At 41.5% G+C, this 15,221-nt stretch overlaps 1 protein-coding gene across 2 annotated transcripts; it reads right to left on the bottom strand.

Annotated features, from left to right (window-relative positions):
- Window positions 1-61: 61 nt before the first annotated feature.
- Window positions 62-14,275, bottom strand: PP2D1 (protein phosphatase 2C like domain containing 1). 2 transcript variants are annotated; one of them, XM_045520059.2, is made up of 5 exons: window positions 13,328-14,275; window positions 12,600-12,849; window positions 9,322-10,382; window positions 6,678-6,812; window positions 62-894 (listed from the first exon to the last, which is right to left on the bottom strand). In XM_045520059.2, the coding sequence occupies exons 2-5, from the start codon at window positions 12,620-12,622 to the stop codon at window positions 122-124; spliced, it is 1,992 nt and encodes a 663-aa protein (XP_045376015.1). In that variant the 5' UTR covers window positions 12,623-12,849; window positions 13,328-14,275; the 3' UTR covers window positions 62-121. The 2 variants fall into 2 exon arrangements, with proteins under 2 accessions (XP_045376015.1, XP_074227864.1); XM_074371763.1 differs by lacking the exon at window positions 6,678-6,812 and having other exon boundaries at window positions 13,328-14,274.
- Window positions 14,276-15,221: the final 946 nt, after the last annotated feature.

Raw genomic sequence — 15,221 nt, 5'->3', positions numbered from 1 at the left:
GTATTTTCTTCACTACATTCTTTAAAATGATTTGCGTGATATTGATGTATTGTCTTAGTATCTGGTTCATTGAAGAACTGTCTTCATGTTTCTGTTCTCTGGATAATCTAAACTTTAACTTTTACATTTGAAACTGATACTCACTTCCGCTGAGCAGTATTACCATAACTGTAATGTTGTCTCTGGAGCCAGCCGCTAAAGCAGCGTTCACAAGTTCACGGCTAATGTACTCAGCAGCTCCTTCGTAGAAACTCTTATGGTAAGATTTTTTTTCTTTGTCACTTGCATCTTTTGGCACACTGTCCATGCTGGTTGGTTCATCAGTTTCTTTCTCACTGCAGGGACCAGGGTTACAAGTGAAATGTTCAGAATCTTTTGAGTCCGACCTTTCTTTTGAATTTGTAGTTGACACACATTCTTCAAATTCAGATTTGCTCTGAAATACTATGTGGATATTGGTTTCTGATTTAGATGCGTTTTGTTCGTTGATTGGGGAAAGCAGGGGCCCCGTGGATGTTGACAGTTTGTTTCCTGTGGTAGAACGTGTTTCTGTATACACGTGAAATGCTGTCATTGTCAGTGCAGTGGCTTCCTTTATATCCAGAACTTCCCAGAGCCCATTGGTAGCTAAGATAAGGAATTGACATAAGTCATCGATAGGGACAGAAATAGTTTGAGGTGCTGGGATAATGAATTTTTTCAGTTTGGGATTTCCATGAAACCCAAGTCCTCGTGTGGTTTTTATTTGCTCTTCTACAAGCCCATATGGTTCATTTGAGCTACTTACTGCTCCGTTCTGCAGTACTCTTCTTCTTTCATTTATGTTTTGCATGGTGTGTTCTTTGGTTAGGCAAAAGCCTTTTCCATTTCTGCATAAGACTGCTTGCACGTTACCTAAAAGATTATTTTAAAAAATTGATCCTAGAGATTTATAATCAATCGTGTCAAAGCATGCTGTCAACTTCATAGATTTGTTTCAGTACATAAACAGAAAGCAGGTCATTTAAAAATATTTTTTTAAATATGTGTAATATTGATACCATTATTAGAAGATACACAGTAATTCAGATATCAAACGAGGAGGCCAGTTTATTCCTCCTTTTTAAGCAACTTAGTGTTAAAAATACTGCATTTAGTATTAAAATAACTAAAACTACAGGTAATGAAAAAGAAGTAATTTTTTTTTTATGAAACAGCCTCTGAGTGTTACATATATTGGTAGTGTCAAGAATTGAACGTTTTTATAACCAACATATCTTCCATAGAGCAGACATTTTTAAATGTTTTAATAAATGCCTTTTCAATTAAAAACACAAACTGACTTAAATTTAAGAGTGGAGTTTGATAATTTTTTAACTGGTCAGAGTTAAAACCTGAATGGATTGTAGGTGTGTGTGAGAATGCCACTGTTAGTCCGTCTTACTAGGCTTGCTATTTGTGTTAAAAAGAAGGAAAGTCAGCTCTGTGAAGAAAACATATCATTGTTTTAAATGGATAATAGCTAGCCAACATTAAAACCTCTTGATTGAAAACTGAAATCTTAAAAAGCTGACTAGTTTGTTCATGGTTCAGGCGAACCCGTGATGTGTGCTTTATTGAAATCTTAAGCAAATCTGAGCACAATGCTCTGAACAGACTGAAGGGTGGTTGTATTACCAGTTTCCTTTGGCATACAAAAAAAAAAAAGACTCAGAATTTTTTTAGCTTGTTAGGGAAAATTGATTTTCCCCAAGTCTTCAGGAACATAATTGTATATAATACCTTTGAGAATTAAAATTTCTGGAATCATAGGAAAATTTACATTAGAATATTCTGATTTGAAACTCTGTACCTGGAATCAGAATTTTGTGCTGCAGGCCTTCATTTCTAATCCCCTGATGTTTTAGGTAAAGGATATAGATTTCAGAAGGCTAAGGTTCACCCCACTAATATGGTCGATCAGAGCCTAAGTTGGTGAAGCGTTCGTGGCAGGCATAGGGGTGAGCCTATTGGCTTATTTACATAATGGGAATTGTTAATATCTGAGCAATTGGACGGGACCAAAGAGGGTACAATGTAGTGGAAAGTGTTTTGGAACCCTAATAACTATGAATGATGTAGTCCTCAAAACTGTGTGACCTCTTTTATTTCTTTGTGGTTTGATTATTAATATTTTCTATTAACTTCTCTGCCAGTCATGCTAAGTTTACACTCTGTAGAAGGTGAATCAGTAAGATAATTGTTGACTTTTGCTGAGCTGTAAATTGTTACTGTAGCAGCAAAGCAGCATGGATTGGTGTTGAACATGCCAACTGGGTAAAGTGAATTGTTTTATTAGGAGAACATTTGGTTCCGTTCCCCTTTTAAATTAGAAAATTTCTTTGTATGTGTACCTACACGTATAAATAGTACACCCATAGCTCTGAAAACACAGGGGACATAATTTGGCTCAAAATAGTCAAGTCCACTGACTGCCTACATGTTTTATTTGCATGTGGCAAGCCAAAGCTCACTCAGCAAGAAGAAAAGGCATTGTTTCTCCTCCGTGTGATTTGGAAAGAACTTAATACGATTATGCAGTTACAGTGAAAGGGTAGTAAATTGGTATTTTGATTTTAGTTGCCTCTGCAGAGAGCTTATGTACTTACTATTTGTCTTTTTTTTTTTTTTAATTGCTGTGCTATAGAGTAGGAAATGCCATTTTGGTTGATTTTATTATTGTGGACATCCCTTGTGATCAGCACAATAAAATTTTCTAGAAAATGGGGACCTTAAGTAATGGCTGCAGTTTTTGCTCTACCATTGACTTGCTGTGCCTGACTTACTAAGTGAGTTATTTAATTTCTTTGACAGTTTATTCATCCTGATAAATTGTGCCTTCCAGATAGCTCACATCTTTACCTGTGTGAATTTGCATGAAGGAAAGAGGAAATGACAGAGAGGTGCCCGGTGTTTCTCAGCTCTTCATGCATAGCCCAGGACATAAGAGGATAAGTAAGATTATTTTGGAAGAGTATTCATGGAATAGACTTGAGGAAACAGTGAATGTGCAGTTAATAGTTTTATTTCCTGACCCTCAGGTTGCATATGCTGTCAGCTGCAAATGGGGCTGTTGAAAGCAGGTGAAAGCTGAAAGCGAGAATAGATGAAGATTTAAAAATAACACTATATGTCCATGTGTCACTGAAGGAAAAGAGAGGCTAGATTTGCTCTAAAGAAGGGTTCGTGTAACATCTGTTTGAAGGAAATGAGACTAAGCAGTGAACCGTGATGAAGACCCTTAGGCAAAAATTTTAATAAATCTGAGCATAAATGAGAATTCAAATTCCTGACATAAAGTTACCATCTTTTAATAGTTGGAGAGATCGTGCCCTTCAGAAACTTATCAGAACCAAGGTGGAACAGGGTTACTAGAGAGACAGCATGTTTGGGGACATTAATCAAATGGGAATTTAAAAAGAGCTGCTGTGAGGTGATATTTAGGCCTTTCTTAAGAGGGCATATCCGTATAGTCAGGCGAAGTGTTCCTTACGCGGGAGGCAATGGTGTAACTGCCTCCTGCGGTTACTGGGTTGTCCCTAGTTTTATGAAAAGGAAGGGTGTTCCTCTGCACCTCAGAGGGACCTCTAGATCTGAGTGGGCAAGATCAATACTTTTTTCCAGATAAGGCCATCAAGGTCCTTTACTGTTGAAAATAACAGGAAAGCTTTAAGAAAGTACTGGAGGAAAAGAGGACGAAAAATTTTATGCGGTGGTAAAAAAAAGGAAGCATCACTTGGATACATGAGTGTCCAGGGGTGAAAAAAAAGGTGGCTTGGTGTGGATGCAGCAGCCTGGGGAAGAGGAAAACCTGGGGGCCTGATACAGTTGGCCTCTAAACCCCAATTTTGTCTGTGTGACCTTCATTAAGTCACTCTATTTCCCTGAGTAGCAGTTTCCCGCCTGCAATGTTATTTTTTGTCAAGGTTATTGTGAGGATTTAAGAAGAATTTAGTAAGTAGGTAGCTGGTAAAGTTTCTTTTGCTTTGTGTTCCAGTGAAGGGGGAAAGCAGCGGAAGAGGGGCTGTCCGAAAGAGATGGAGGGGAAGCTTGAAGTGTTTCATTTCAGACCCATTTAAAAAACTTGTAAGGAAAGCCTTACTAAGAATTACAGGCTTAAGGGAGTAGGGAGCAGGAACTTAGGAAATGAGGAGATAGTTACTGGAGGAAGAAAAAGGAGCATAAACTAAGGAAACGTAAACCCTAGTGAGGTGTACCTAAGAGGGAGGCATGGTTGGAGTGCATGTAAATGAGATCAGGAAAACAGCCTACATCCAGTTTTTCTTCAGGACTCTAATTTTGGCAGAAGAAGCTGAAATTGTGTGCATAGGCATCAGGTTTATGACTCTTCCTACTGCTGATTAGCATGAGCGCCTTTTTGATATGGAGCTGGTTTTCACTGTATGTTCAAAAGATCCCTTTGTTTTGTAAGATGGGTGAGCATGGAACTCATATTCACTGTTTTCCATCTGGAGCCTAACAGTCCTGTCTATCAAATATGTGTTGATTGTGTTCTCAGAATCAGATTTGTATATATGTGAATCCACCATCAGTATATCGCAAAAAAAAAGGAAGATGGGGAAGGTTAAGTCTATAAAAGGTAAGTGTGTGTGTGTGTGTGTATATATATATATATATATATATATATATATATATATATATATACATTTTTTTTTTTTCCCTACGTAAGATAAGGTGATTCTAGAGCTGAATTAGGTTTTGGAGAAAAAGGATAGGGCTGGAAATAATTTTAAAAGCAACTTATTAAACCACTATGAGTGAGCAGAAATATTCACATCTTTCAGAACAATCACAAATCTAGATAGGAAAATTTAAAAAAATTCTAAAATCTGCAAATACAGCACCAGTTGTGAGTGAGGAAGATGAAGACCACCTAAGAATGAAGGGACACCTTAAAAACAGGAAGCTGCTGGTGTTCACTTGAATAATGAGACTGAGTCCTGGCTCACTCGCTAACAGTGTAACCTCATATAAGGCTTTGGTGAGGCTCAGTCCTCGTGTATTAAAATGTGACTTCTTACCCTCAGAGGTTGTGAGGATTCGTTAAAGTAGTCACTTGGTAACCTTGAGAAGAAGAGAAGGAAGGGGGCTTGAGGAACAACTAAGGAATTGTGAGGAAGAGAGAAGTCTTGGCTAAGCCATGCTTGCTTGGCCTCTGGCTCTAGAGTGAGCTCATGGGACAGAACGCTAGGACGCTAGGGAAAGTAGTTTACAGGGCCTCATTAAAAGGAATTGTTAACAAATATGTATAATCTAGACATAAAGACACTGGAATAGCAGATACACTAAATACTCAACTATTAGGAAGGAACAGTAATGCACCAGTATGGGTCTTAGACTGACCCTTCCACTGAGGATAAGAAAATGTCCCAGATAACACATACACTTTTAAGTCATATAATTTGATGAGCTGGTAAGAAAGTAAGGAATTCTCAGGTCAAAAGAGTAATGGCTGAATCCTAGAGTGTGCCAAGAGCAAAAGCTAGCTTTTAACTTAAAATTCATATGGAAAAGCAGGAGACCCAAAATAGGCAAAAATACCTGGAAAAATAAAACAGAGCTGGAGACTCACACTTAACAAGTTTCAAAACCTACTACAAAGCTCCAGCTTTCAAGACAGTATGGTACTGGCCTAGGGACAGATAGAATAGAATTAAGACTTCAGCTCGAAACCTTTACACTGGCCAGTTGATTTTCAAGAAGATTGACAAGACAATTCAACGGGGAAAAATAATCTTTTTAGCAGTTGGTGCTAAGACAACAGTATATTAACATACAAGAGAGTAAAGTTGGACTCCTACCCCGTCACACGTACAAAAGTAACTCAAAATGTGTCCTAGAGCTGAGTATAAAAGATAAAACTGTACATCTAGAAGAAAACACTGCTGTAAATTTTTGTGACCTTGGATTAAGCAGTGGTCTCTTACGTTTGACACCAAAACTAAAAGCAACAACAGCATAGTTGAGAAATTGTATTTTGTCAAAATTAAAATTTTCTTACTTCAAAGGACATCAAGAAAGAGAAAAACAAGACATAGAATTAAAGGAAATGTAATATTTCGTAATTTTATATCTGATAAGGGACTTGTATCCAGAATATAAAAAGAAACTTTCCAACTCAACAGTAGACAAATAACCCAATTAAAAACGGACAAGAGATTCGAATAGAGATTTCTCAAGGGGAGATATTCAAATGACTGATAAGCATATCAAGAAGTATTTGTCATCATTAGTCATCAGAAAGTGCAAGTGAAAATCACAGCAAGATACCACTTCATACCTGAGAAAGGCAGAATCAGAGACAGTGTTAGGAGAATGTAAAAATTAAAACACTCATACATCACTGGCAGGATAGTGAAGTTGTGCAGCCACTTTGGAAAATAGTTTGGCAATTCCTCACATGGTTGAATGCAGAGTTACCTAATAACCCAGCAATTTAACTCCTGGGTATATACCCCAAAGAAGTGCAAGCATGTCCACACAAAAACTTGTACACACAGTGTGCACGCCCACATTATTCATAATAGGCAAAAAGTGGAAACAACTCCCATGGCTATCCGCTGATAAGGGGATAAGCAAAATGTGGTCTATCTATGCTGTGGAATATTGTTTAGCAATAAGAAGGGAAGCGTACTAACATGTTACAACGTGGCAGAACCTCCAAAACGTGCTAAGTGAAAGAAGCCAGTCAGAAGAGAACACACACTGTGTGATTCCACTGCTACAGGACGTCCGGAATGGGAAAACACGTAGAGACCCACTGGAGGTTAGACCTAGAGAAACAGGAGGAGGGGCTGGTTACTAAAGGTGCTGGGTTTCTTTCTGAGGTGACAAAAACTGTGGTGAAGGGTGCACGTGTCAGTGAGTGCACTAAAACCCACCGAACGGTGTGCACGCTTGACCGGGTGACGTGTGCTTTTGAATGCTATCTCAAGAAAGCTAATGAAAATAAAAGCACTGGGGAAAGGACATAAGGGTTCGAGTAAGAACCCCTTCTGTTTATAAGGAACTAGTGTGGTTAATTAGAAACGGAAAATTTGTTATTTGATGTTAGGAAAAAAGTAATTTATGTATTCTGTATTAATACATTAGTGTTTTAATCCTAGTTAAAGTGAAATAAGACAGCTCCAAGAGGGGTGGTAACAAAAAAATTAAGAATGTCAGTTTGGACATTTTTCCACAAAGTACAAGTTCAACATTTATTCAGTGGCTTCATCCCTGCACTCATGTTTCATTATAAAGTGGGGGGGGGGGGGGTTAATTCCAGAGTTGTGATGGCATAGGTATTTTACAAATTTCAAACAAGAAAAATGAATTCCCTTGCTATCATTATAGGCCTTATTTTTATAAAATAACAAAGATATGCTCTTATAAACGTGTGAAAATGTATTTTTTGTAACCCATTGAAATTGATTGCTTTCTTGTAGAAGCACTTCTGTATCAGAAATCATGACCTGCCTTTCGCAAGTTGGGTATTTTTCCTACCATATTTGTTTCTCTGAAAATGAAGGGGGCCCAGATGAAAACATTTTAACACAGTTATGTCAGCCTGTTGACAACAAATGTCTGACCTGGAGATGAGAACCTGCTGGTGAGCTTGGAACTAGTGAATCACAGTAAACTGACCACTTGGTGACGGTGTGTACTTTTTGAATGTCTCATAGTTTTTCCTCTAATTTTACAAGAACCCTGATATTGAATGATATTTTCTTTTTCTTTTTTAATGATATTGTCTAATAGAGGTCCCGAGTCCAAGAATATAGATCAGTTCCCAGATTGGTGTGAAATCTGAAAACTCTCCATCCATGAAGCAGGCCTGCCCTGAAGCCCTTTGGAACCTCAGCGTAGAGCCTGAGCAACAGCAGAGCCTCCGGGAAGCCGGCACTGCACGGGGCTCCTTGGCAGCGCCTAATCTCGAGCTCTCCTTTTGGGCTCAGAACCAGAGCTGGCTCAGAAACTGGCTGGCTTCCAGGGCCCTTGACACTGTCGTGGTCTCTGTGATTCTCTCTAGCCCTGGTGTGGAGCTGTGTCTGCCTCCCGGTTCCTGAGGCCCAGACTCACTCCTCAGGCTCTGGAATCAGTCCCCTCCAGAGGCAACTCCAGTTCCTCTCACCTCTGACACCTTGAACAAGTTATTTCACCTCTCCAAGCTTCCATTTGCTCATCTGGAAAACTGGGTTAACAACACTTAGAAATACCAGGGGGTGGTGGGGGAGATAGAACAGATGTTTCAGGGTCCAGACTTGCAGCGAGGAGTCAGTCAGTCCTAGAGAGCTCATGCACAGAAGACGTAATTTTATCACCAAACTTGCTAAGAGTCTAGAACTTAATTTTTCCAACCACTAAAAAGGAGTGATAGTTATGTAACCTGGTAACAGTGCTTAATAGCGCCATGATGGCAGTCATGTTCCAATATAAAAATGTATCAAATGAACAGGCTGCACACCTTAAACTTACACAGTGTTATACGCCAAACATTTTTTTTTTCAAACAATACTTAGGTATCTTTAAATATCAGGGTTCTCGTAAGACTACATGAGAAATTACTCTGTATTTGATATTCTATAAGTGGACACTGTCATTAATCTATCCATGAAAGGGGAACCCTAGTTGAGCATCTCACGGAACTCAGCATGGAATTCAGGTTATCTTAAAGCTGTTTTACCTCTGGGCTTTTCATTTTGGCAGGCTCCTTAGCTACAACTTTAGCGCTGAAGGTCTAAAGAATTGCTTTGTGAAATAAAATTAGAATATAGCCAATTTTTTTTTTTTTGAGAAGAGAATACATGCCTATAAAACGAAAGCAGGAACGATTGTTTTCTCTAAGATGAAACTGATGTTACTTGACCAGTGAGCACGAGAGTGCAGATACGTTAGTGACCAGAATAACTGACCCATTTGAGCAACTGTACTAATGACTCTCAAAGAACTTTCCATTCCCCTGAAAAAGAGAAGTGTGGGAGATGTTTTTAGCTTCATTTAGATCTAAGCAAGTGTAATGTATATGCTTTGCCTTTATCAGCAGCTATATTGCTACCCCATTTGAAAACCTGATGCTTTGATCACCTTACTTTATATACGTGCCTCCTTGAAAAGTAGTTACAATTAACTTGGTGCCTGTAATCTGAATTTAAACCGGGGTTGTTGATTGTTTCTTAATTTAGTCAATGAAATATCTATCATCAGTCGCTCAATAATAGGTCACTAAATAATTCTGGAAGCAGGAGAGGTTTTGCTGCCAGGAATAAAACAAGGTTAAGGTGTAACCTGGCGCATACATACCCGTGTTTGCAATGTGTAGTACTCCGGAAATGACTTGTGGCATCTCCTGGGAAGGGAACCTGTCTGCCAAACCATCATGGCCGCCCATCCTTCTCCAACTCCTCTCAGCATAGGGATTTTTAACGTTGCCTTCCAACAGACAAGTCACCGCAGAACAGCCACTCCATCGAACCCTGGAGGCTTCTTTCCTCCCGAGACGTAAAAGCCTGTCCATCCTCCAAAACACTTTTGCAAAGGCTTTGTGTATCTTCTCATACTCCCCTTTCAACTCTCTTGTCTTTCTCTTTCTGGAGAAGAGGTCTTCTACAGCCGTGTAGTCTTCCCTGAACACTGTGTGAAAGGAATCGATTATGCTTTGCTCGTCAGAGGTCATTTGGTAGGAAGGATCAAGTGTGGAGAGCTGATGGAGAAGTAAAACTGGGAATTCCACGGATGTCAGGTCTGCCGCTGAGGCCCCGTGATGGCCATCAAACAAACCAAAAAAACACACGTTGGGCTTGTTGCCAAAATTATTCACTATCGTGAATTTATCGTTCATGTCAACCCTCCACATAGAATTCCTGTCTTCACAGATGGCTACTCCTTTAATTAATAGGTGGCAGATTTTCTGAGAGTATGTGGAACTCTTGGGAATGTTGTCAATTATCTTATAGTATGATGGTATCTGCTTCTTCCGGAGTAGCTCGAAAGCACTATTAATGCTTTGTAAGGTCTTTTCAGTGAATGCAGAAGATGACAACAGCTTAGCGATGATGGACTGTCTCTGAGTGGCAATCACTGAGAGCCCCGGCTTCTTTCCGCCCATCCACTGAAAGCCCAGCATGGCCAGGGCCACGTGCTGCTTTTTATGGAAGAAAATTCTAGGCAGGTCAATTTCATGGTTGCATATGGAACAGGGGAATGTGACTGTCTGCGTATTGTCCTGGTCCTTGTGGTTTTCAGAGTCTTTTGAGGGTCTCCTCTTCTTCCTAAAATACTTTCTCCTCCATGAAAGCGGGACTTCCTCATCTGAATCACTTGTCGGTTTTCTCATAGTCAGTTGCCTAGGTTTCCAAAACATTCTGTAAATGAGATGAAAGCTATTTACATGCCAGGAATGATGCAATGAAAACCTCTTCAACATCTGTCTTTATTTTTTAGTGGAGGTACTGGGACGTGAACCCAGGACCCTGTGCATGCTAAGCATGTGCTTGTTCTGCTGCTGAGCTACACCCTCCCCTCCACCCCAAACAGGCCCCTATCTTTACATTTTGCTTTGCTCCTTGAGATTTTATATCAGCCTAGAATTGAATGTTCTGATTTGTCTTTCTGTGATTCCCAAAAAAACACTTAGTAAGTACTCAGTGAATTGGTGATTGACCTGTGTATGCCTGAATGAAATTAGGCAAAATCTCCATAAAGACAGCTAGGCATCTAAGAACAAACACTCAGAGAAACTGGCACAGTATTTTATCTAGGCATGTGAACGTGTATGCCTGAGCTCTAGGAATCTGATTTCAAATATGAGCATAATTATTGTTGTATTCTATTTTGTCTTGCTTAAAACACTTTTGCCCTAATAAAGAGTTCTCAAGAGAATGTCAGAACCAAGCAGAATAATGAAAAGAATTGATAGTAAGGACAGAATTTGTAGGATGACAATGGGAAAGAGGTATGGCCTAAGGAAAGGAAAGAAAAGATGTGGCGCTGGATGAGAAATTTCCCAAAAGCAGAAACCCTTTCTTATGCTGCTTCCTCTCAGAAGCATCCACTCAGCACATGAGGCCACTTTTATCCATTTTATGGGAAATTCCTAGGGCAGGAGATCTTTGCAAGAGACGACGGAAATTAGAGACTGGAAAAAAAAATGCCTTCGTTATAAAATATTTTAAAACCTAAAAAAAAAAAAAAATCAAAGTTAGTAGCTTTAGCTGTTTATGCAAAGTGACATTTTAAAACTAGTTAATGTCAACACAACTCATACATAAATTGTACTTGATACGAGTACAGTGGGCTGCTCTTGCTTGGACTGAATTCCCCGACGTTCACAACTCTATTCTCATCCCGACAGTAAAATTTCTTTTAAAAATTTCCACTCCATAAATGCCTGTACAACTGTTAACCTGTTAGCAAGCCTTCCTGGCTTTGCCTCCCCAACACGTTTTTGTTTCTTTTTTTCAGTGGAAAATTTTTTAAAATCACACAAAAATGGAAGGCCACCTTGAGCCCCCATCGCCCATTTCAACCAGGATCAACTTTTTCTTCACTCTTCTTTTATCCATATCCTCAGCCACTTTATTTCATTTCATTTCATTTCATTTCATTCATCATTCATTACTGGAGTATTTGAAAGCAAATCCCAAAGTTACATCATCTCACTCAGAGACTTCAGTAGTCAGTCAGCATCCATTTACTTCCTCAGTACCCGCAACAGGCCAGCCACCGCATGCTGCAGCCTACGCATAAGGCTGGTGTCCTGCCCTGGAAGCCACGAGGGAAGGACCCTGTAGCACCATCCATGTGCTCAGAAGAAGAATCAGATGAGTCAGAGAGATCCAGGACCAAGCCCCACCACAGGGCCCCAACAGGGACCCAACCCTTCCTCTGGCTAGCAATAGTTTTCCTGGGGCTTGTTGAACCACTGGGATGCTGATACTGTGATGTGACCTAAAGTCATCAAATCACAACAAAGTTATATCAGAACTTTATTTTTCTGTAATTAGGGGATAGCCATGATACAACTCTCTCTCACGTGGAACCATTCTTGGAATGTAATGTGTCTTGGGGGGAGGGTAGAGCTCAGTGGTAGAACGCCTGCTTATCATGCACGAGGTCCTGGGTTCAATCCCCAGTACCTCCATTTTTTAAAAAAAGGATGTAACGTGTTTTCATATGTTCATTCATTCTTTCATTCATTCAACAAACACTTGGGTGTCTGCAATTTGCCAGTTTAACTTGCTTGGGATAGAAAAGTAAACAAAACAGGCATTGTCTGGGATGAAGCTTATATTCTGATACAAAAGGCACACAATTATAAAGGAAATGTAAAATAAATATAATAAATAAAATATAATATCAGATAAGTACTATCATGAAAAATATAGCAGAACAGGAGTATAGAGAGATGGAAACCCTTTTTGTATAAGGTAGTCAGAGGAATATGTCACTCCTCCATGTATGTAGTCCAACAGGAAGCCAAGGTGTCATTTTATTACTAAGAAAATGGAGGGACAAGAAAACCACACGTATAATTGTTCATTGAGTACATTTGTCATCGAATAAAAATGAAAAGCATTTACCTGAAAGCATTATTAATGTCCATATTCCTTTGGAATTGCTACCTTCCTTTGCTCTCTACCACCTCTCTCCAGTCTCTGTTCCTCCAACCTGGGCAGCACTGGTAGTGGCAGCAGTGGAGGTGGTGGTGCTGGTGGTGCTGGTGGTGCTGGTGGTGGTACGGCCCCACTGACTTGGCGGTAGACCCCTCTGTGTGGAATGTTTACTACCTCACCTGGAACCTCAGCCAGAACTCACTATGATTCTGAAAGACTGTGAGGCAATAAGGTCACAAATTGTACAAAGTAACAAACTTGACTTTGAAAGTTCTGAAAGAAGGCTCATTTATTAAATATACTGTATTATTCCTGCATAATGGGATTTTTAAAATGAGAGGAGTGACTATCAATTAACATACAGTTACCTTCCCACTGGGGGGTAAGGTATCTCAGTCACATCTCCCGACACCCCCTCCATCCTGCTCCCCAAGTCACCGCTTGGAGGTTATCAGCCTTCCCGAGACTTTCTTTTTGTTTCTTGAAGCTGCCTTCACTCCTGGCTGGTGTCTTTAGTTCCCAGGTTCTGAATTCACAGCCGCAGTTACTTTCTCACCCCAGGCTGGGTTAGAACCAGAGTCCTAGAGCAGCTTGTTTGCATATTGCAGAAGACTGGATAAACCCCACTTTCTAGACATCTCCATGGGCATGTATCCCGGTCAGTCTAAAGTTAACATATCCAGAATAGAACTCACCGTCTTTCCTCCAGTCACCTTCCGACATTGGCTTAGTTAGGCTGGAAACTGTTTTCCAGAATCCCTTTCCCTGTGCGCTTCCAGGTTAGACTTGGCCAAGAAAGGAATTTGGGGGCACCACATCTGAACGCCGTCGCGACCCCAGGTGCAGAGGGGCCTGGAGGTTCCGGCTTGCCCTCGCGCCCCCTGCGTTGCCTGCCGTCGGACCTGCGACGCTTCCGCTTCGCCGGGCTGTCCGCCAGCGTCCCCTCTGCGGTCCTGCTGTAGCGGCTGCACGTCCTAGGCTTCTCGGACTGCCTGGGGACCCCTTAGCCCTCCTCCTCCCCCTCCCCCTCCCCGATGTTCAGCGGCCCGGCTCCTTCCACGAAGTGTGCGAGGTCAGATTTCAACGAGGAATTCTTTGCCCCGTAACCCCTGGGGTTCAGCTTTCCTGACTGAACGGGCGTTGAGCTGGGCACCACCGCGCCCCCAGCCTCCCTTTCAGGACACGCAGGCAGTCCCCGAGGACTGTCCGGTCTCGCCTCAGCATCCCTCTGCTCATCCTCGTCTCCTCTCCGCTGCTGTCACTTCGCTCCTGGGCACCAAAACGTTTGACTGCGCTTGGCTCCCAGCTGCGCTGCCTGCTCGGGGCTGGTTGCCTGTCGGGGCAGCAGCCGGAGGTGGGCCCGCCGCCTGCGGCGTGTGACCGGCCTGCTCTCTGCTCTTGTTCTTGGGGTAAACGCCCTCAAGCCCGGCCTCTCCGACTCCTGCTAACCTGTCTAGCTTCACCTCCCATCCCTGCCCCTCCACCCCGGGCCATTAAAGCAAACCTTTGCCACTTTGGGAAGAAACGGAATTTGATTGTTATCATCTGAATTGCTTACTACTCAGTCGCTTTTCAACCCACACCACTTCCGCCGGCGCTGCCCGGTCGCTCCCCGCAGCTGCATCCCCCCGCGTCACGTCGGCGTGGGAGGTGAGCGGACGGCTCCTCCCTGAGCGAGTCCGGGGGCTCCCGCCGGCTCCCGCCCCCCCGCCCCCGCCCCCCGGGGCGGGCGCAGTCCCGTCTCCTCCCGCAGCCCTCAGGCCCGCTGGTGTTAGGGTTGCAGGAAAACCCTTTGAAGAAGTGACAGTGTCTGCTTCTTTCCAGAGAGGCAGAAAGAAAGAAAACCCAGTCCCAGAGTACTTCGCAGGGGAGAAGGTGGATTCCCAGTGGCTTGTTTCCTTCCTAAGTGCACTTGCTGTTAATTTCGTCCATGAATTGATGATTTTATTTCTGTTGTTACTAACAAATAAGAACATGCACTTTTATTATTTATTAGCTACCCATTTAACATATTCTCCTCTTAATAATAATCAAACAATACGGGAGTGTGTAGAGGAAAATCAGAGGTCTCCCTTTACCCCAAGTAACCACTGCCAAAATTTGGGCGTGAATTCATTGCTCCAGACCAGTTTCTACATATTTTCATATATAGGTACATGAAAACATAGACACATCCTATTTTGAGATTTAGGTTCAATTTCCCTACAGTCAGTTGCACAAAATCTTAATGTGCAGCTGGATGAATTTTTATACAGGAATCCACTTGTAGACTCCATTAAGTCTCCTTTTCTGTATTTTTAAAAATAATTTGGCAGCATAATCATAGTATTATTCTGTAAATGTTTCTACTAGTACGGGGTGGGGAGGGTGATGATTTTTTTAGGTCAGGACCTATCAACCTACCCCATTCTTGTTAACCACTGTGTTATATTCCACAGTGAGTGTAAAGATGTCACAGAGTATTTAGCCATTTATCTATAATGATGGAAGTGCTTAATGATCAACATTACAGCAAACACTTCCAGGCCTCTTTGTGCAGATGTCGGTGCTCCCGGGATGTCCAGCCCACAGGAAGTCGATACAGCTGAG

The sequence above is a fragment of the Camelus bactrianus genome, chromosome 1 (genome assembly GCF_048773025.1).
Source record: "Camelus bactrianus isolate YW-2024 breed Bactrian camel chromosome 1, ASM4877302v1, whole genome shotgun sequence".
Classification (NCBI taxonomy): domain Eukaryota; kingdom Metazoa; phylum Chordata; class Mammalia; order Artiodactyla; family Camelidae; genus Camelus; species Camelus bactrianus.
This window is presented reverse-complemented; position numbering and strand designations above follow the sequence as displayed.

Bases quoted from the DNA above. Each gene is read 5' to 3' on its own strand.
- PP2D1 (XM_045520059.2), bottom strand. From the start codon at position 12,622: ATGGACATTAATAATGCTTTCAG. The intron at 10,383-12,599 runs GTAAATGCTTTT...TCTCATTTACAG, and splicing joins GACATTAATAATGCTTTCAG to AATGTTTTGGAAACCTAGGC. The intron at 895-6,677 runs GTTAGTACGCTT...ATAATCTTTTAG, and splicing joins GTTCTGCCACGTTGTAACAT to GTAACGTGCAAGCAGTCTTA.